Source organism: Cavia porcellus, unplaced genomic scaffold (assembly GCF_034190915.1).
Source record: "Cavia porcellus strain 051 isolate PalLab524CR breed Dunkin Hartley unplaced genomic scaffold, mCavPor4.1 scaffold_3, whole genome shotgun sequence".
Classification (NCBI taxonomy): Eukaryota; Metazoa; Chordata; class Mammalia; order Rodentia; family Caviidae; genus Cavia; species Cavia porcellus.
Window position 1 is genome coordinate 29840300 of NW_026947486.1, and position 20142 is coordinate 29860441.

Below are 20142 nucleotides of genomic sequence, written 5' to 3' on the forward strand. Positions count from 1 at the left end.
TCTTGACCTGGCTTTGGTACTTCATATGTTTCTACGAATCTGTCTATGTCTTATGTGTTATCAATCCTATGAGAGTAAAGGTTTTTGAAATAGGTGTTGATGACATGTATTTCTACAGAGTCTGTAGTGATTTCACATTTTTCATTCCTTATTGCATGAATTTGAGGTTTTTCTTCCCTTTTTTAAATAAGGTTGGCTAGGGGCTTATCAATTTTATTCTTTCAAACAATCAACTTTTCAATTCATTGATTCTTTGGATTGTTTTCTTAGTCTCTATTGCATTAATTTCTGCTCTGATGTTTGTAATTTCCTCCCTTATTATGGCTTTCGGCTTGACTTGCTTTTCTTTTTCTACATGTTTGAATATTTGTATTCGTTCTGTTTTCCTGATGTGGGAACTCAATGCAATAAATTTTCCTCTGAGGACAGCTTTTATTGCATCCCACAGATTCCGGTATGTTATGTTTGTATTTCATTTGCTTGTAGGTATTGTTCAATTTCTTCTTTAATTTTTCCTGTGACCCCCTCATTGCTCAAGAGTGTGTTATTCAGTTTCCATTTGTTTGTGGAATTTTTGCAGTTTCTTTTATCATGAATTTCTAGGTTCATGGTGCTATGCTCAAATAATATGCTTGTTTTAATTTCAACTCTTTTTCATTTATTTAAATGTGCTCTGTGTCTGTTTTAGAGAATATCCCATGTACTGCTGAGAGGAATGTGTTTTCTGATGTTTTTGAACGGAACATTCTGTATATGTCTGTCAAGTCCATTTGTTCACAGGTGTGATTCAGTTCTGTTATTTCTTTTCTGATATTTTTGTCTGGTTGATCTGTCCCTTGGTGTGAATGGTGTGTTAAGGTCTCCTGTTATAATTGTTTTATTGCTAATTTGATTTTTAATTTCTATTAATACTTGCTTTGTACAACTGGGTGCTCTGGAATTTGGTGCGTATATATTTAAGATAGTTATCTCTTCTTCTTGAAGTTTTCCCCTAACCAGTATGTAATGACTTTCTTTATCTCTTCTGATCATTCTTGGTTTGAAGTTCCCACTCTCTACAAACTGAATAGCTACCCCTGCTTTTTTTTGGGTTCCTATTTCATGAAGTATTGTTTCCCATGCTTTGACTTTCAGTTTATAATATCTTTTTGGGTTAGATGAGATTCTTGAAGTCAGCATATGGTTGGATGTTGTTTCTTTATCCAGTCTGCCAGTCTGTTTCTATTAATTGTTGAATTGAAATCTTTTACATTAATGGTTATAACTTTTAGATATTGATTTATTGTTGATGTGTTATCTTTCTGCTGCTGCATCTTTATTTTTTCATTCTGTTTAATTGTCTGCTTTGCTTAGTGGTTTTTCCTACACCTTTCTCAGCTGTCCTCCAGTATTCTTTGCAGGGTTGGCTTGGTGATCATGAAGTTCTTCAGCTGTTCTTTGTCATGGAAGTGTTTTATTTCTCCATCCATTTTGAAGGACAGTTTTGCAGGGTACATCAGTGCAGGTTGGAAATAATTTTCCTTTAGGATCTGAAATACTTCACTCCATGCTCTTCTTGACTTCATTGTTTGTGCTTAGAAGTCTGCTGTAATTGTCATAGGTTTTCCTTTATAGGTGATCTTCCTTTTCTCTCTGACAGCTTTTAATACTCTATTCTTTTGTTCGATTTCTGGTAGGGTGATTATTACGTTTTGTTTTGTGTGTGTGTGTGTGTACACACATATATGCACATGCTCTCATATTTGGCAAGAGAGTATAATGGAAAAATTTTGGTGCTTGTGCAGAGATCTCATTAGTGTCTGCCTTCCATTGATGCACTCTGGGCACAACTAGTTATAGGCCTTTGTCTCTGTCTGGAAATCTTACTGCCTTGCTTAGTTTGAGGAGAGGGTGCAATAGAATTGGCCAAACAAATGGTTATTAGGAAAATGAACCACAGCATACTTGATGACACTAACCAACCAGATAATGGTATATAGTAAAAACCAATGCATAGATAGCCACAACTATGCCGTCTTAGCAATAGCAGCCAAGTCAGCAACAATAACAGAATCATATATAAAGTGGATTTTGGAATAAGATAAAATCCAATGAAAACTGCCACTTTGCTAAACTTCACAATAAGAAAAAGATGTATAATTATAATATAGAAAGAAATATAAACCAAAAATTAGCATGCAGTTAATATCTATTAAATGCAACCATACTATCTTTTATAAAAGAGAAGATTTCAATGATATTAGCATAAAATCATTGCTGTAGTGTATAAAGCCAGAAATTAATGAAGCTTAATGGTAGCACTGGTAAAATTGTAGGAAGAGGAGAATGAATTCTTTCCCAAGGCCTGGTTTGTCAACTGAGTTTGGAATACCAGTATCCTTCTTGTCCTAAAATTAAAATTCTCAATGTGTTTCTGTATAACCAGCACCCTTTCTCTTACTGTTGTTTATAGCTGTCTCTCAGTCCCTGTGGTAGGATGACGGCAAACCCTGAGGTGAAATTGTTCTGTGAATCTATCTTAAACAATTAATCTCTTCCCAAAATGGCTCCTGATTAAACTCAAATATGGGGAGCACTTCACTGGATTTCTTTTCTTTTTGAATTTTTTTATTATTTTGAAAGTAGTAAAATATAACAGAACAAGACAGAACTAATCCAATTTAGACAGTATAGTGAAATTGCTATAGAACTTCACAGCAGGTTACTGGGATTACAGTAATAGGTACCACAGTATATCTTGTTATCTTCACAATAATTTTTCTTTCAATGAGTATAGCAAAATAAAACAAAATACAAAATATTATAGAACTTATCAAAACAGATTTTTGAATAGACCAATACCATTAGTCAAAATAAAGCAAAATAGTACTAAAAATATTTGCCTTCAAAGAGATGGTAGAAGGAAATTCTGCTTATTTGCTATATTGCATGTGGTCAACCTCCCAAGAGATGCTCAGATCTCTGGCTCTCATTTGCTAAGGGGGCGGAGTACAGGTGGGATGTTTGCTTCTCAGCCTGTGCACCAATAGGCTCACTACTGCTTAGCAAGGAGGCCAGCTGGTTGCATGGTTTCCCAATGTCCTAAGGTCCAACATGGTGCAGATCTCAGGAGTTGCTGGTGGTTTAAGCCCTGGGGTGACCACAGCCTGCCAAGCCACAGCCACTTACCAAGGGGGAGAGCTGGTTGCTTGGTTTCCCAGCACCCTAAGTTCTAACATGGCGTGGATCTTAGGAGTCACTGGTAGTTCTCCCCCTTGGTTGGCTGCAGCCTGCCACACCACAGTTGCTTACCAAGGAGGCGAGCTGGTTGCTTGGTTTCCCAGTGCCCTAAGTTCCAACATGGCATGTATCTCAGGAGTTGGTGGTGGTTTGCTCCCTCAGGTGGCTGCAGCCTGGATTTCTTATCTAACTCTAGGCTTCTGTGTGGTGTGTATCACTTTCAGTATAAAACATCATGATGCTTTGCATTTACAGTAACCAGGGGATTTTTTGGGGTTGGGGAGTAACTAAACTTGCTCAGTCTGTCATTTTTTTTCTAGGTTTATCTTTTTAAACAAAAACATGTACCCCTTCCTGAGAGTGGGATGAGTTTTCCAGAGTGCTTCATGTTTTTTCAATTCATCATGCTCTAATTCTCCAGATTCTCTGAAGTTTTTACATTTTCTGTCAGTTCTCTCCTGATTCCTGGGGATTTACTTGTCTCTTTTTCCTCCTCACATAGTTCTTTTTTTTCCTAGGTGACTTGATTCCTAGTACCAGAGAAGGTGTATTTTGCTATCAGTCTTTAGTGTGCCATTTTTAAGCTTCTTAGATTATTATTAATTGGTCTTTCTTTGTTTTTAATTTATGAACCTAGTGATGTAAATTTTCTTCTACTGCTTTTGCTGCATCCCACAAATCCTGAGTTGTCTTCCATTTTCATTTAACTCAAAATATGTAAGAATTTATTTTGACTTCCTTTTTGATGCACATTGGATCATATAATTTACTTTTTAACTGCTTGAAGAAATTTCTAGATTTTTGTGTTATTGATTTCTAGTATAATACTGCTATAATTTGCGAGCACAATTTTTGTTACTTCACTTCCTTTAAATTTGTTTAGGTGTATTAAATATCCCAAAATATGATTTCTTGCAATGATTATCCACTGTGATCTTAAAAACAATGTCTATTCTGCCATTTTGTGAAGTAGTCTGTGCAGTTTTTTGGTTTCCAATAGATCGATGGCCCTTATCTGATCATTATTCATTTTATGCCATGTTAATTAGTACTAGGATTAAAATCTCCATCTGTCATAGTGGATGTATTTTTCTCCTTGCAGTTCTATCAGTTTTTTATCTTACATATTTTCTTGCTCTGTTCACATTATTGATTTTGTGGGCTTCTTAGAAAATTGAACTAGTCTGTAACACTGTGTTGTATCTTCCATTTCTTTGTGCCTTAGTGTAGTTTTCCTGAAACTAATGCTATTCTAGTGTTCTTTTGATTAATAATACCATGATATTCCTTTGTCTATAGCTTCACTTTTAGTCTACATTTGTTTTTACATTTAAAATGTTTTTTTTAGATAACAATATGATTGGCTTTTTTCCTGCGCTTTGTTAATATCTATCAAAAATATACTTAGACAATTGGTATTTAAAATGATGATTCATAATGTTGGAATTATGTCTACTTTGATACTAGTACTTGGTTTTCTGCCAATTTCTTCAATTGAAAAATTTATATGACCTTCTTTTCTGTCCTCTTAACAGATCAAGTGTACTTGTTTTTTTTCTGTGTTACATTTTTAGGGGCTCCTTTAAAGCTTTCAGAATGCCTTTGTTATTGCATGTATACTTCTAACTAACTATGCTGCTATTTGTGTAGTAAAATAACTTTTTAACAGTATTTTCAGTTTTTTTCTTCTGTTCCTAATAATATCTGTTCTACTTTGCACTTATCTATAAGCAATAGTCACCAAATATATTTTTGCAGCACTATTTTAGAAAATCTCCTATCTGTAAGATCAATTAAAAATAGAATAAAGTTAATATTAACAAAAAGGAGATGATAAGATTTTATTTTATATTTATTTATTACCTCTCTAGTGCTCTTCTTTTCTTTATATAGATTCAAATTTCTGACTTTCTTGATTTCTTTTTGTCTAGAGAATGGCTTCTAGCCTTTCTTAAAAGAAAAGTGTACTGCCAACACATTTCTTCAATTTTTGCTTGTTTGAGAAATTCTCTTTTCCATCACTTTTATAGTAAAATTGTATTGTATATAGAATTCTAAGTTGATGTTTATTCTTTTAAAGCCTTAAACATTTCTAAGAAAAAGTCCTATGTAGTTATCATTGGACTTTTAATGCAAAAGTTTCTTTATCCTTACTCTGATTTCTGTCAAGATTTTCTTTTATTTTATGCTGTTTGAATATGATATGCTTGTATATAGATTTTAAATGTTTTCCTTGGTTAGTGGTCTCTAGCTTCTTGTATTTATGATTAGTATCTGTCTTTTATTTTTGAAAATTCTCAGTTTTACTTCAGATATTCTTTTGTTTCTTTTATTCATCTTTTGTTTATTTATGTTTAAGTGAATAAAACAAAACAAAACAAAAAGAATATAACCAATCAAAACAAAACAGTGACAGTTACACCTATTATTCTTAAATTATTTTTCTTTGCATCATCTTGTAGCCATTGAGTTTTTATTTCTTGGTTACTTTTTATTTTTAAGAAATCTTTCCTTTCACTATCTATTGCTGGCATCCTGTCTTCAAGGTCTGAAAGTTTATCTTCAGTTTCTTTCAAGTAGTTTTGCCAACTGTTAATGGAGTTTTTAATTTCCTGGATACCTCTTTTGAGTCTGTTTTATTTATTCCAAATTCTTCTTTATATTATTCATTCAAGGTTTCCCTCATTCTCCTATGGAGTGTGTGTGTGAGTGTCTTCTTTAGATATGCTCAGCAACCCTTTTATTACATTTGTCATTTTTTTTACAAGAGATATTATTTCTGATCTGATTTCTTTTATAGCCTCATAAAGTAGTTTCTTTACTTAACATTGTCCCAGAAATTTCAGGTATGAGACTTCCAGTTTCTTCTATGACCATGTCCTTGAACTTGTTCTGTTTGGGCTGGAAGCTAGAGAGTCCCTTTTGGTTCTTCATCTTGGCATTTTTTTTGGTTCTTTCAGGTGAACAGGTTTTGGCATCATATTGGCTACCTATACATGATATAGGGAAATGTTTCAGGGCACCTGGTTTTCTCTGAACTCAGGTTCCCAGGAAGATGGTATGGGATGGACTTCTCCAGACACTAGCAGCTTCTCTAAGGTGCGGCTGGCTGGTTCTCTCAGCTGGCTACAGGTCCTTCAAGGCAATATTGGCCAGCATAATTGTAGGGGTATGCCTGGCTGCTGCTTCTACCCACTTGTGCTGGCTACCTGTAGGAGAGTCCCTATGGTGACCACTGTGTATGCAAGGGCTAGGCTGGCCATTCTCTGTATTCTCTTTGTTTTATGTGAATATTGTTTCATGTGAATATTACCAAAGGTAATATATTACATATATATAAAATAGTATATATATATATATATATATATATATATATATCCTTTGGCAATTGCCCTGTAGTTCTTGGATCTTTACTCCTTGTTTATTTTTATTTTTTCTTTGTGAATTTCAGTTATTCAACTTTAAATATAAAGTTGACACACCTTTAAGCTTATGATGTTTTGTTAGTGATCCACACCCCAGGGAACTGATTCTTTCTTCAACCTTGTGCAGTCTACTGATAACCCCATGAAACGTTTGCTGTTTCTGCTACAATTTTTAATGTTGCTGGCATTTTCTTTGAATTTTTTCTTCAAGTATTTATCTGTATGCTCATGTTATCTATCTGTTATTGAATATTGTCCTCTATTTTCATCAGAGCCCTTGTATTTATCATAATTATTTTAAATTCATTCTCTTATAATTCCACAATTTTTGCATTATTTGAGTTTGTTTCTGATGCTTGTTCATTTTTTTCAGAATATTTTTTCTTTACAACATTTTTAAAAATTTTATCTGGCCAGGACTTAGGCTGTGCTTTATTTGCTGTTGCTGTACTGAGAGGCTAAGATTTTCTCTCATATCCTTGTTTTGTATTTGAATTTTTTTAGCAATTTCTTTTTCAATACATCCAAAGATGGCATTTCTCATAGTTGTAATGTCCTTTCATGTTTGCTGCAGCAGCAGGTTTTAACTCCTGGGCTTATGCTGTGATAAGCTCTAGTTTTCTGTGTTCACTGCCATCTGCTCTTTGAAGCATCATGTTTCTCTCTGACTTCAGTTCTCTGTTGGCTCTAAATAGAATCTATCTCTCTATCTCTTTATCGATCCATCTATCTATTGTGAGGGTGAGTATGACAACTTTCAAGCTTCTTACATGTGGGACTAGAACCCAGAAGATTTGGTCAGTAACTTGTAATTCCATATTCTGTTTAAAATAGTGAGATGGTGTACTACTTGTGGCTACATGCTTGTTTGATTCTAGAATCTTGTTGAGTCTATAATCACTGACTTTCAGAAATGATGGAGCCGGCGGTTTAGCTCAGTGGCCTAAGTGCCTGCAAGGCAAATGTGAGATCATGAATTTTATCTCCAGCACCAAAAAAACTCCACCCAAAACCAACCAATCAAACAAACAAAAAAACAAACAACCAGAAATGATTATTCACATGTGTGTTATATATTGCTGTTCTTCTACAGGCAGACCTCCAGGTGGACAAAGAGAGACATAATTTCTTCGAGTCTTCTCTTGATTATGTTTATCAAATCCAGGAAGTTCAGGAATCCAAGAAGTTCAATATTGTGGAGCCAGTAAGTTCTTTCTGATGATGAATGGTGTAAAAATATTTCCCAAATGCTAGGTGATTGTGAAGAGCATTGTTTATAAAATTGTAATCTCAATGAATACAATGGACAGTCAGTGCTCAGTCTTGAATGTCAACAACATAGGCAATACTGCATGTTTTTCTTTTTTACTAATATGTCTTTGCTGCCTCTCTTTCTTTTTATTTTCTCTCTTCCCCCTTTTTTTGTCCTTCTATCCTTCAGTTTCTCTGCCACTCCTCCTATTACCTGAATCTTTTCCCTTCCTTTCTCTCATTCTTTCAGAAAGCTTCTGAAAGCACCTACACTCCCATGCTAAGAACCATGTCCCTCATACTCAAAAGACTTTAGAGTGTATTGTGTTAATTTGTATCACGTGTAACTTTTTCATTTTTCTTATTTTATTACAAAAGATAATATACTTTTGTTTGTTGGTTATGCCAAATCTTCATATTTTATTTCTTATTATAAAAGCTGCACAAATTATGGAAATGTTAGAAAAAATGCATAGATTAGACAATACAGAAACAATAGATCCCTTAGAAATAATCACTGGTAACATTATGGCACTTTCACTTTCAAAGTTTCTATATGTATCATATCTCTTTGTGTGCATGTGTACTCATAGGTGTGGCTATATGTACATATGTGTGCATTTATATATAGTACATAAGTATGTGTATCTGTGCATATATATCAATACTTATATTTGCATAAATATATATGTATATGTGCTGACAATTATTTATTCATTACTCAACATTTAGTAAGCTTTTGTTATATTCTAGGCACTGTGCTAGGCAGTGATTATATTACAGTGAACAAGAAAGACTTTATTTATCATGACTGTACTTTCATGGGTTAGGCAGAAAGAAAAGGATTGGCAAATTAATATAATTGCAGGGTACGCAATGAAAGAGACCAAAAAGCTCTAAAATCTACTCTAAATGAAGTTGTCTAGGAAGACCTCTGGAAATACCACTTTAGTTGAGATCCAAAGACAGCTGGAGATGTAGCTCAGTGCCTCCTATGTCAAGTACAATGCCTTAAGTTTGATTCCTGGTACCAAAAAGCAAAGAGAAAAAAAAAGTGCTTTTCTCCAAAAGCTCCTTTAAAAAAAGTTTATTGGAGGGCATTGTGGTGCGTGACAGTTCAAAGCCAGCTTGCGCTACACAGTGATTTTTAGGCCAACCTGAACTACTTAGTGAGGCCCAAAATCCCAACTGATCCTGTTTGGAAAGCAGGATTACTTTATGGTATTAGGTTATGGGTCTCTGGATATGACCCTGGAAGGGCCTTTACTATTCAGTTCATTCCTGGGCCTGTTCAGACAGCCCCCACCAGGCCCATAGGCCCTCCTCAGGCACCTCGATCTCTTCCTGTCACTCATCTTCAGCCCTCCTTCACTAGACTTCCTGCTCCTGAGACCTTTTTGCCCTCTGCTATTTTTGCACCATCTCTTAGATCCCTTTTGCCTATGGACATTGCTTACCAGTTTCTCAATCTTAGTGCCCCAAACCTCACTGCTGACTGCTGGCTATGCCTTCCACAGGCACCCCAGTGACTGCTATGGCAAATCAACTTTTAAATTCCTCTGCAGATGACACCACTTGTTGGTGGTGCTAGGCCCCTGTTCACATTGGATAATGTACAGAGTGCTCCAGGAACCTGTGTTTACTCTGCCTCCTACTCCTTGTGCACCTCCCCTTATGTTGCACTCTGTAATCTTACCTCTTCAGTTTTAATTCATAATTTTTCCTACCTGCTAATCAGCATCTTGTTGTTCCCAATGGAACCTCATTTGCCTGTACTTCTGGTATAATTCCTTGTTCCATGCATCACCTGTTCACCCAGCACCCTGAGCTTTGCATATTAGTTCATATCTTTCTCCAAGTGTACTAGTACTCTGGAGATAATGGTAGGAGTCATTTGTTTCCTAGCTGTGACTTAAAGAGTCTGGTCCGAATGAAGAGAAATTCCCTACTCTTACCTGTATTACTGGGAATTGGGATGGCAGGGTCAATAAGATTTAGGAATTTCCAGCCTAATAGTTGGAGACCAAAATTAGAGTGCACGTAAGTGCACTCATTGAGCAAGATTTAGCAGCCCTTAGTGACTCTGTTTACAAATTAGATGATTCTTTAAGTTCCACTGGCTGAGATGGTTTTACAAAAGCGGTGGGGTCTAGATCTCCTGTTCCTAAAGGAAGGAGACTTCTGTCTGGCATTAGGAGAAAATTGTTGCTTGTGTGACAATCATTCTGAGGTTATCTGATGAAGTATGGCCAAAATTAAAAGGGAGCTACAGGAATGAGAACAAGCCAGACAAGCTGAACAGAACAATGGTTTTCTCTATCTCCCTGATTGATAACATTAATCACAGCAACCTCTGGACCTCTGTTAGTTTTACTTACTTGTTTAACAGTTGGACCCTGCATTATAAATAAATTCGTAAATTATTTCAAAGATCAGGTTCAAACTACAAAACTCATGATTTTAAGGACACAAGTTTATGAACAGATACCTCTGTTTGAAAACTCCATGAGCCATGATTTGGATCACTGACAAAAATCATTAGGGAATGTGGTACTAAAATGCTTAAAAAACAAATGAAAAATTAAAAAGATTGACTGGAGCACCAACCACACAGTTATAGATTATCTGATGTGTCATCAAACTGTTCTGTATGTGTCATCACCCTAGTAACCTATTTGCTGCATCAACCTTTGTTCCCTTGTGAGAAACAAATGATGCTGTGTCAACCTTTGTTCCCTTTGTGAGAAACAGATGTTCCTGGAATTAGCAAACCAAGGGGTGTGAATTAAGAAAAGAAAGGGCTAACCACCAACTGTGAAACATCTCTGACCCCAAGCAAAGGGGAACAAAGGCCTTCCACATTCTTACTCACTTCACATCACTACTTACTTTGCAGTTTAATTGCTATAAAAATCTGTCAAAATTCTAACCCAGTTGTACAGCTTTGCAACCTCCACCTGCACTGTGCTGTTGGTGCCAGCTTAAATAAAAGCGCTTCTTTTTAAAAGACATCTTGCTGTCCCATTTTTTTTTTTCTATTTCTTGTTGAATAACATCTTGGGGCCTCTTTTTTGGGGGGTACAACAATATCCAAGTCATTTTTTGGGTTTTATTTATGTATGGTTTGTTGTTAATGGGGTTGAACATTTAAAAATTCATTACTGATCATTTGTATGTCTTATTCCAAAATCCCCTAAAACATTTGTAACTTGAAAATTGGCTGCGACTCCTTTTGTCTTCTATGTTATTATTATTTTTTTCCACAAATATTTTTTGAACACCTACTATGTAACAGAACTGAGGATGTAGGAGTTCATTATACCTTATCTGAATTGCTTGCATGAAAGTGTTTTGAATTTTTTATTTTAGAATATTTGCACATATGTAATAAAATATCTTGAGGATAAGGCAAAAGTCTAAATAAAAGTTTTATTTTTGTTGCCTATGTATTCTAGGCCCTAGGTAACTTATATAATATTTTTACTGTGTCTGTGTTTAAATGAGACCTATCATATGAGGTCAGGCATGGAAATTTCCATTTGTGGCATCATGTCAGTGCTCAAAAAAGTTTCATATTTTGCAGCACTTTGGATTTCAGATTTTTGAATTACAGGTGCTCATCCTGTACAGAGTGAAGATAATCCATTCCCACACCAAATTATTAATGGCTATGTATGCAATCTGAAGCTCTAGATGAAAATTTGTTACTTATTTCTCAAATTGAGTCCAATGTTAAAGTTTAAACTAATATGAGCATAGTTGTTTGTAGACCTGTATTTACTTGTCTGCTTTTAACATTATTCTGGATAAGCACCATAGAGAGTCTCCTCCAAGTTCCTTTTTCCTTTTTTGAATACTTAGAAGATCTTGGTGATAAAATTACTTTTGCATGCTTTCTTTAGGTCTTGGCCTTTCTTCATAGCCTCTTCATTTCCAACAATTTGACTGTGGAACTCACACAAGATTTCCTCCCCTACAAACAGCAGCTCCAGCTCAGTTTGCAGAATGTGAGTCACATGTGGATTTTTTTTTTGTTTTGTTTAGCTTTGGTAGTGTGTATCAAACTAAGGGCTTCATGCTTGCCAGGCAGCTACTGAGTTACATCTCGGCCCCGCATGTGGATTTAGTCACCTGTGTGTCAAATTGAATTTTAGGCACTGTGGTCTTAACCTTGGAATTTTGGGTTATTCCAGTTTATGCTCTTCAACTTTTAACACTTTTCTCCTTTAGTGTGACCAGTATTTCAATTTAGCCAGTATTTATTAAGTGTTGCTAATGTGCTACATCTCTCATATCAGAATGCAATCCTAGGCTTGTTTAGGTCTTAAGTTACTTTCATGGTCATCAAAATATTCTCACAATGGGTTTTATTACCATGAATGACAATTTTGTTTTCTCTTTGTTATTTTTAGCACTTATTACTAGTGCTAAATAACTTATTTTTAAAGGCTTTCTCTGTCCTCTTCCCCTTCTGGTTCTTACAGAAAGGCAATGGGTAGAGCCTTTCTGTATATTGGAACAACTATGGTTTCACTACATTCTTTTGTTCATTCATTTATGTGACCCACACTTAATGAATGTTTATGGATACAGGGAGCATATGTTCTATGCTAAGCATTGTGAAATAACCAGTCATATTGTAATGAGACATGCAAGGTTTATGTTTTAAAGGAGCATATGATTTATTGGAGGAGACACATAAATCATGATCCTTTTGATAGTTGCTACAGTAGAATCAAGATAAAAACTTTTAATAATGCACAGAGATTTCAACTCTTGCCTGAGTCAGAGAGAAGGCATCACTGACGTTAGGTGACATCATACTAGATATTCCATTGTCTATAATTTATAGATGTATTTCTAGTTGAAAATGCTAAAAAATCATAGCCGAAATCAATCTCTCCTTGTTAAGGAGAATTATGATTTGAAGTTTTTGTTGTTTTTTTTTCTTTATATGTATTTGCCTTCTTTTGCTAAGTAGTGTTATTCACCAAAATCAAGACCCAATCTTCTGCCAATTTACAGAATTGTACTTACAACCAAAATAATCACTTGAGTCCTTTTCTATAGATTACTTGAAAAAAATGCATGGCAGCAACTTTTTACATATTTACATACAACTGTCTGATTTTCAGGATAATAGAAAACAGTGTTTACCGTTTAAAAAATCTGATATGTTATGGTCTCGACACTAAGCTCTGTTAGCATATTTACAAAAAGTGGCACTTACATATCTTATCCTCATGGCCAGAACTTTATTCAAGATGAGATAAGGAGTAATTGAATTTGAAGAACTTAGACACAGCCATGATAATACTATCTTTAGGAACCTACTCTGCAATCTCACTGTTGTACAAGATTCAATCTGGTACTCAGAATTGTAAACTTCTTTATTTATTGGAGCCTTACATGATTCTTATTGGAAAAAAGTCTTCTGTTTGTGGTTTTATGAGTATATTGCTAATTATGCTTTTGTTTTCCTTCTAATTAGTACGATTAAACTCTATAAAATTATTTTCTGTCACTACACTATTCAGCACACACACATTTATTTATCTATTAATCTATTTTTATGTTGTATTACATAATAGAAAAAGAGAAAATTTTGTACCTGATTTAAATAAATACTTCTTCATGGTGATTTAATAATGATATTCATTATGATACTGATGTTTTAACAGACAAGAAATCATTTCTCCAGTACCCGGGAAGAGATGGAAGAACTTAAGAAAAGGATGAAAGAAGCTCCCCAGACGTGCAAGCTTCCAGGACAGCCAACCATTGAAGGCTATCTTTATACCCAAGAGAAATGTGTGTGGGAACTCAGGGTGTACATTGGGTTACAGTAGGCTGAGTACCCATATCATTCATAGAGTCTTAAAGCTCCAGCTACATGGAAGTCAGGGTAACAATAATAAATACAAAGAAGGAAAACTGAGGTGAAATTAAGAGTCTTTTAAATGATAAAATGATAAGACCTATGGTTTTCTATGAGATTTAAAATGAGGATTTTAATTTTGCTTAATCCTTGTGATGACTATTTGGGACAAAATGGAGTCAGAAAAATGTTTATCACACCTGTTGTGTTCCTGGCATGGAGTTGAGTGCTTAAGACCCTTGTCTTGATTAATCTTTGAGTCTATGGCCATTCTACCCTGAACACGCTGATCTCATGAAGTAATCTTTGATTCCACCACACACCCATTTTACACATGACATCATGAAATCTCGGAGTAACCACCATGTGAAAGTCATCCAATTAACAAATGGCAAACTATGATTAAATTTAGATGTGTGAAATGCCAACAGGATAACACTTTAGCAGTGATGTTATCATGATTTTCCCCCTTAGAGTAATTGAATTTTGATACATTTGAAAGATGTATTCTCTTACTTTTGAGGTTTTTATCTTTAACTTTTCTTTGCACTTTTTCAGTCTTACCATTACTGAAATTTTAGCCTGGATAATTTTTTTTTGATGGGATAGTGTGTTTAGCAGTATAAAGGCCTGTCTTCACTTTATTTTAATAGCACTCCTAGGCATAACAACATACAATGTCTCCATGTATTGTCAAATGTCTAACAGAAAGAAAATTTCCTGTAATTCAGCACCACTGCTTTATGCTGTATGATGTGCTGTGCTGCAGTTTTTCAATGTATCAAATACATATGACTTTGCCACTCAGCTGAATGTGGGCACACAATATTTTGAACATCATTTCTACCAGACACTATGGAGTACATGAGAGGTACAAAAAAGATGAATTAATTGAGGTTTTTGTTCTTAAGAAGTTCCTTGTCAGGGCCAGGGGTTTAGCTCAGTGGCACAAGTGCCTGCTTGGCAAGTGCAAGGTCGTGAACTCATTCTCCAATCCAAAAATAAAAAAATAAAAATTCATGATCAGATGTAGAAGATAGGCAAGCATGTCTGTAAAATATTCAAGGCACTCTGACTGGGATATATATTTAAAGGAAGAAGCAATATTTGAACTAGAACTTTAGCACTGAATGAACATTTGATAGATAAAGTAAAGAAGTAGGAGAATATCAGGTAGACCACTATATAAATTTAAGGCCTACAGTTGTGGAAAACATAGTTTATTTGTAGGGTCCTGGTTTGCCAAGAAGAGATTAAGATGAGATCTATTATCTTGATGTCATTATTCATACTACTCTATTTATCTTAAGTGTGTACTAGTATGGAGCTATAAGTTGAATTGCCACTTATTTATTTGGGAACTGAAAGTAATTCAGAAAGACCAGAGCATAGAGATAAGCATACCAAAAGACAAAGCCAGAAAAACAAGCTCTGATCACATTGTAAAGGGCCCTGAAGGCAGGCTAAGGAGTTTGGGGCAATGGGAAGGCTATAGGTAGTTTATACTAAGATGAGTGATATAGAGATATCTTTTTTTTCTGTTAAATTTTAATGTCTATCAGTATATGTTAGCAATATATATGACCAGGACTGGGAATTTAGCTCAGTGGCACAGCACCTGACTGGTAAGCATAAGGTTTTGAGTTTGATTCCTGGTAGGAACAACAACAACAACAACAAAAAAAAAAAAAAAAGAATTTAAGTGTCAGGTAATTTGTATCAGCAAGAAGAAAAGAAATTAAAACCGGCATTGTTTTCCTAATTTCTTTACTAGTCATTTCATTATTGGTGTATAAGAACACTTGATTTTTGCATATCAATGTGATATTCCTCTATATTACTGAATTTGGTTATTAATTATAGGGGTCTTCTTATGAATTCTTTTTGGATTGTCTATAGAGAGGTCAGACTGTCTGGAAATAATAATAATTTGACTTGTTTCCCCTACAAGCTTTTTTATTTCTTTTCTTTTCTTTGACTGCTCTGCCTAATATTTTGAGTACTATATTGAATAAGAGTGTTGATAGTGGATGTCCTTGTCTTGTTCCTGATTTTAGAGGAAAAGCTTTCAGGATTTCCCCATTTGATATGATGTTGGCTGTTGGCTGGTCATGAATGGCTTTGATTAAATTGAGATAAGCCTACATTGTTATTGTTTTGGGATTTTTGTTATCATTATTTGTCTCTTTTGTTTCTTGTTTTTCTTATATTTCATTTTTCTTCCTCTAATACAGAAAGGATAGATGTACATGTATAGGCTTATATGTGCCTAGGGCTTCTCCTAAAGAGTTTACAAGAATTGATTTTATTATGTGTGATAATATGAACAACTATATTGAAGAAAATGAGACATCATGTTAGCCATGATTGATTTGCTATCATCTTGTTTTGAAGTCCAATAATGCTTTTATTCTTTGTTTTGATTGGTTTTAGTCTGTTTTCTATTATTTGATTTCAATATGTATGAAAGTATGGACAGCTATTTTGAAGAGAACAAGAGATATTTGGTGCCATTATTGATTGCTTATTGGTTGGTTTTGAAGGCCCATAAGACTCTCATTCTTTTGTTTTAATACTATTTTATTTTGTAGTAATTTATTGTGAGTGAAGGTATGGATGGCTATTTTGAAGAATTCAAGAGACACTGCGGTAGCTACTGTTGATTTCCTGTTGTCTTGTTTTGAAATCCTGTGTTACTTGCATTGGTTTGTTCTGATCTACTTTATTTTGTTTTATTCTCTTTACAACAAAAAATCAATTGACATAAGAACCTTCTGTACCTATTTTATTTAGGATTTTTTTTTTTTTTTTTTTTTTTTTTTTTTTTGTGCCTGGGATTGAACTCACAACCTAGCACTCGTCAGGCAGGTGCTTATGCTGTTGAGCTAAATCCCTGGCTCCTTACCTTTCATTACATACTTTGAGGAATATTGGCATTATTTCTTCCTTGAAGTTATTCTAGAATTCAGTGGTAAACCCATTAAATCTAGGCTTTCTTAGTGGATGCAGTTTTTATTACTGCCTCAATTTCATTGTCTGTTATTGGATTAATCAGGGTTTTTATGAATTCATGGTTCACTTTTATTATTTATATGTATCTAGGAAGTTAGGATTCTGTCCATTTCTTCTGGATTATCCAATTCATTGGTGTATAGGTTTCAAAATAGTTACTAATAATCTTCTGAATTTAAGTAGTTTTCTTTGTGATTTAACCTTTTGTATTTTAATTGCCTTGATTTGGATCCTTCTTTTTCTTTTGTTTTTTTTTGGGGGGAGCGAAGACTAATTAAGATCTTACCAAAAGTATTTTGTTCATTCTTTTGAAGAACCGGCTCTTTGATTCATTGATTTTTTTTGTTATTTTAGTCTCAGTTTCATTAATTTCTACTCAGATCTTTATAAATTCCTTCATTGTATTAACTTATAAATTGGACTTTTCTTAGTTTTTAGGGGCTGGAGGTGCATCATTAGGTTATTGTGTTCCCTTTTCTTTTCTGATGTGAACATTCACAACAATAAATGTACCTCTTAGTACTGCTTTCATTAAATTCTTAAAATCTGGTGTGTTGTAGTGGCAATATTATTTGATTCTAGGAACTGTCTTTATTCCTTGATTTCCACTGTGACACACAGGTTAATTAAGATTGCATTTTAAGGTTTTGGGTTTTAGTTCAGTGTCACAAGTGCCTGACTGGCAAGTACAGGTCATGAGTTTGATCCCTGGTACAATAACAAAACAAAACAAAACAAAACTCCTGCATTTTGAAAGTTATTTGTTTACAAACTCTGTGGTTTCTTTTACCCCTGATTTCTATGTTCATTTCATTATAGTCTATAGTATGCAGTGTATTATTTTGATTCATTTGAATTTATGTAAACATTCTTTCTTGGCTAATGTACAGTCTGTTTTGAAGGTAGTTCCATGTGCTGTTGAGAAGGATATGTATAATGTTGGGTAGAACACTCTATGTATCTGTTTAAATTTATTTGTTCAAATGTTTGGTTCAACTCTTTATATTATTATTGATTTTTTTGGTCTAGTTCAGCAGTCTGTTACAGTAGAGTATTGAGGTACCCCACTATAATTTTGATGATGTTCATCTGATCTTTTATATTGTTTGACTTATGAAGTTGGTTATTCCTGACTTTGGGTTGAATACGCTTATAATCATTATCTTTTTTCTATTGAATTGTTTCCTTAACCATTATATAGTGACCATCTTGGCTTCTTCTTATCAGTTTTGGTTTGAAGTTCACTTTGTCTGAAAATAGGATAGCTACTCCTGAATGTTTTAAGTTTTTCTTACATGGAATATTGTTTTCCATCCTTTGTTTTTCAATCTATGAATTTGCTTTGGACTTATGTGTTTCACTTATTCAACATTTTGCTGGGTTTTATTTCTTTTTTCATTTTACCAATCAGTATCTTTTAATAGATCATTTATAAGAGAATTGAGAACATTCATAAGGAGTTTTGGAGAGGTATTGACTTATTCCTGTCACTGCAGCATTTTATGTTGCTGGTGTCTTTTCCCCTTTCTGTCATCTTAACTGTCTCCTTCTGCGTCTTTTTTGGTGTTCATGAATTTTTAAGGTGCTGTTTGTCATGATAAGCCTTGATTTCTTCATCAATTTTGAGTTTTGCAAGATACATCAATTTAATTTTAAAGTTTTCTTTTGGGCTTGAAATATTTCACTCAAATCTCTGATGTGCTTTATACTTTGTTTAGCAGTCTGCTGTACTTTGGAAGGGTTTACCTTCATAAGTGATTTATTGCTTTTCTCTAAGCTTGTAAGAGTCTGTCCTTATTTTGGATTTCTGGAATTCTGATTACAATTTGTTGTGGAGAATTTCTTTTCTGATCATGGCTATTTGGTATTTTATATGCCTTATTTGTATGTCAAATTCTTTTACCATATTTGGAAATTTTTCTGGTATTTTGTACACATGTGTTTTATTCCATTTGTGTTGTCTTCTGATTTTTCACTAGTTCTAACTAATCTTAGATTAGTCTTCTTTGTGTCATCTAGTGATTGTTGGATCTATTTTTCATTTATCCTGTGGGGAATGAGAAAATAATGAGATGAAGGCTCTAGTTAGGAGGAAAGTGAAATTAATAGAATTAGATAAATGTATAGTAACAGGAAGGAACAAATAAGAAAAATAAGATTAAAGAAAAAAGAGAAAAATAAGAAAAAAGAAAAAAAGAAAAGATGACTAAAAAAAAGCAACCTGAAACCATGAAAAGAGAAGAAGACAAAGAAAAAGATAAAGACAGAGATGAAGAAGGAGGAGGAGGAAGAGGAGAAGGAGAAGAAAAAAAAACAAGAAGAAGGAGAAGGGAGGGAAGAAAAGAAGGAAGGAAGGAAGGAAGGAAAGAAAGAAAGAAAGAAAGAAAGAAAGAAAGAAAGAAAGAAAAAACTATTTGTGTTTTTGAATGAGTGGTTTCTTTCTAGCATCAGCAGTCTCTCAATCCATCAGACAAGGGGGAAGGATAATGAGTATCTCCTAAGACTTATTTTGTTTTCACATTCATGTTTTTGTATGTGAATGCTGAATCTTGCCTTACCTTTTCTACTGGTCATTCTTAATCAGCATTAACAGCTGTGAAGCTATAGTCACTCCAGCAACTCCTACTTTCTGTGCCATTCTGTGCACCCCCAGTCACCGTTTTCTCAGTTGGCTTTATGGCTTGTGGATGTGTGATGTGCTCTCGCCCAGTGCCAGAAAGGCTCCTGTGTTTGTTCACACCAGGCTGCAATAACTGTTCAACCTGAAGGATGTCCTGCTTATCTTGGTAGATGGAGAAAGTAATTAGACCACTGATCTCTTTTCTGGATATTGGCAATAGGGTCAGGGCTTCAAGTTTAATTTGTTTTATACCCAGCAATCTCTGAAAACCACACATACCACACCTGGCTTCTCAACTGTGGCAATGTCCCCCACCCCCACTACCACCATGCCCTCCTGGCCTGAGCTTAAACATCTCAGGAGATATATATCTAGCCTACTTACTCTCTGTGTCTGTCTGTTGTGACCATTTCCCACTAAGTCTATGTGATAGGATTACATTATAAGCTCTGAAGTGAAGCTGTTTAGTAATTATTCTGTGGCTCAGTCTTAAATGATTAAGCTCTTCCCAAAATGGCTCCTCATTATATGGTGGATTCTTAACTTGATTTCTTCAATTCTAGCCTACTGTGTTGAAAGAGTCACTTTCAAAGTAAAACTAGACTTTTTTATAGTTTACAATAATCTTAGGATTTTCTTAGGGTGAATAATGGCCAGCCAGTTCCAGTTTTTCTCCCTGGAGCTCCTGAACTTGGGGACTTACCTTGTATTGGAAGAGACCATTTCCCCTCCCTGGA

At 34.6% G+C, this 20142-nt stretch overlaps 1 protein-coding gene across 13 annotated transcripts in view; it reads left to right on the forward strand.

Annotated features, from left to right (window-relative positions):
* Ophn1 (oligophrenin 1) overlaps positions 1-20142 on the forward strand; it is a 514511-nt gene that overhangs the window by 231944 nt on the left and 262425 nt on the right. For all 13 annotated transcript variants that reach the window (XR_010046461.1, XR_010046463.1, XR_010046462.1 and 10 more), the window contains 3 exon segments: positions 7738-7848; positions 11798-11902; positions 13577-13706. Coding sequence is in view for 10 of the 13 variants with exons in the window: in NM_001173097.2 (NP_001166568.2) it covers positions 7738-7848; positions 11798-11902; positions 13577-13706 (346 nt within the window). In the remaining 3 variants the exon portion in view is untranslated.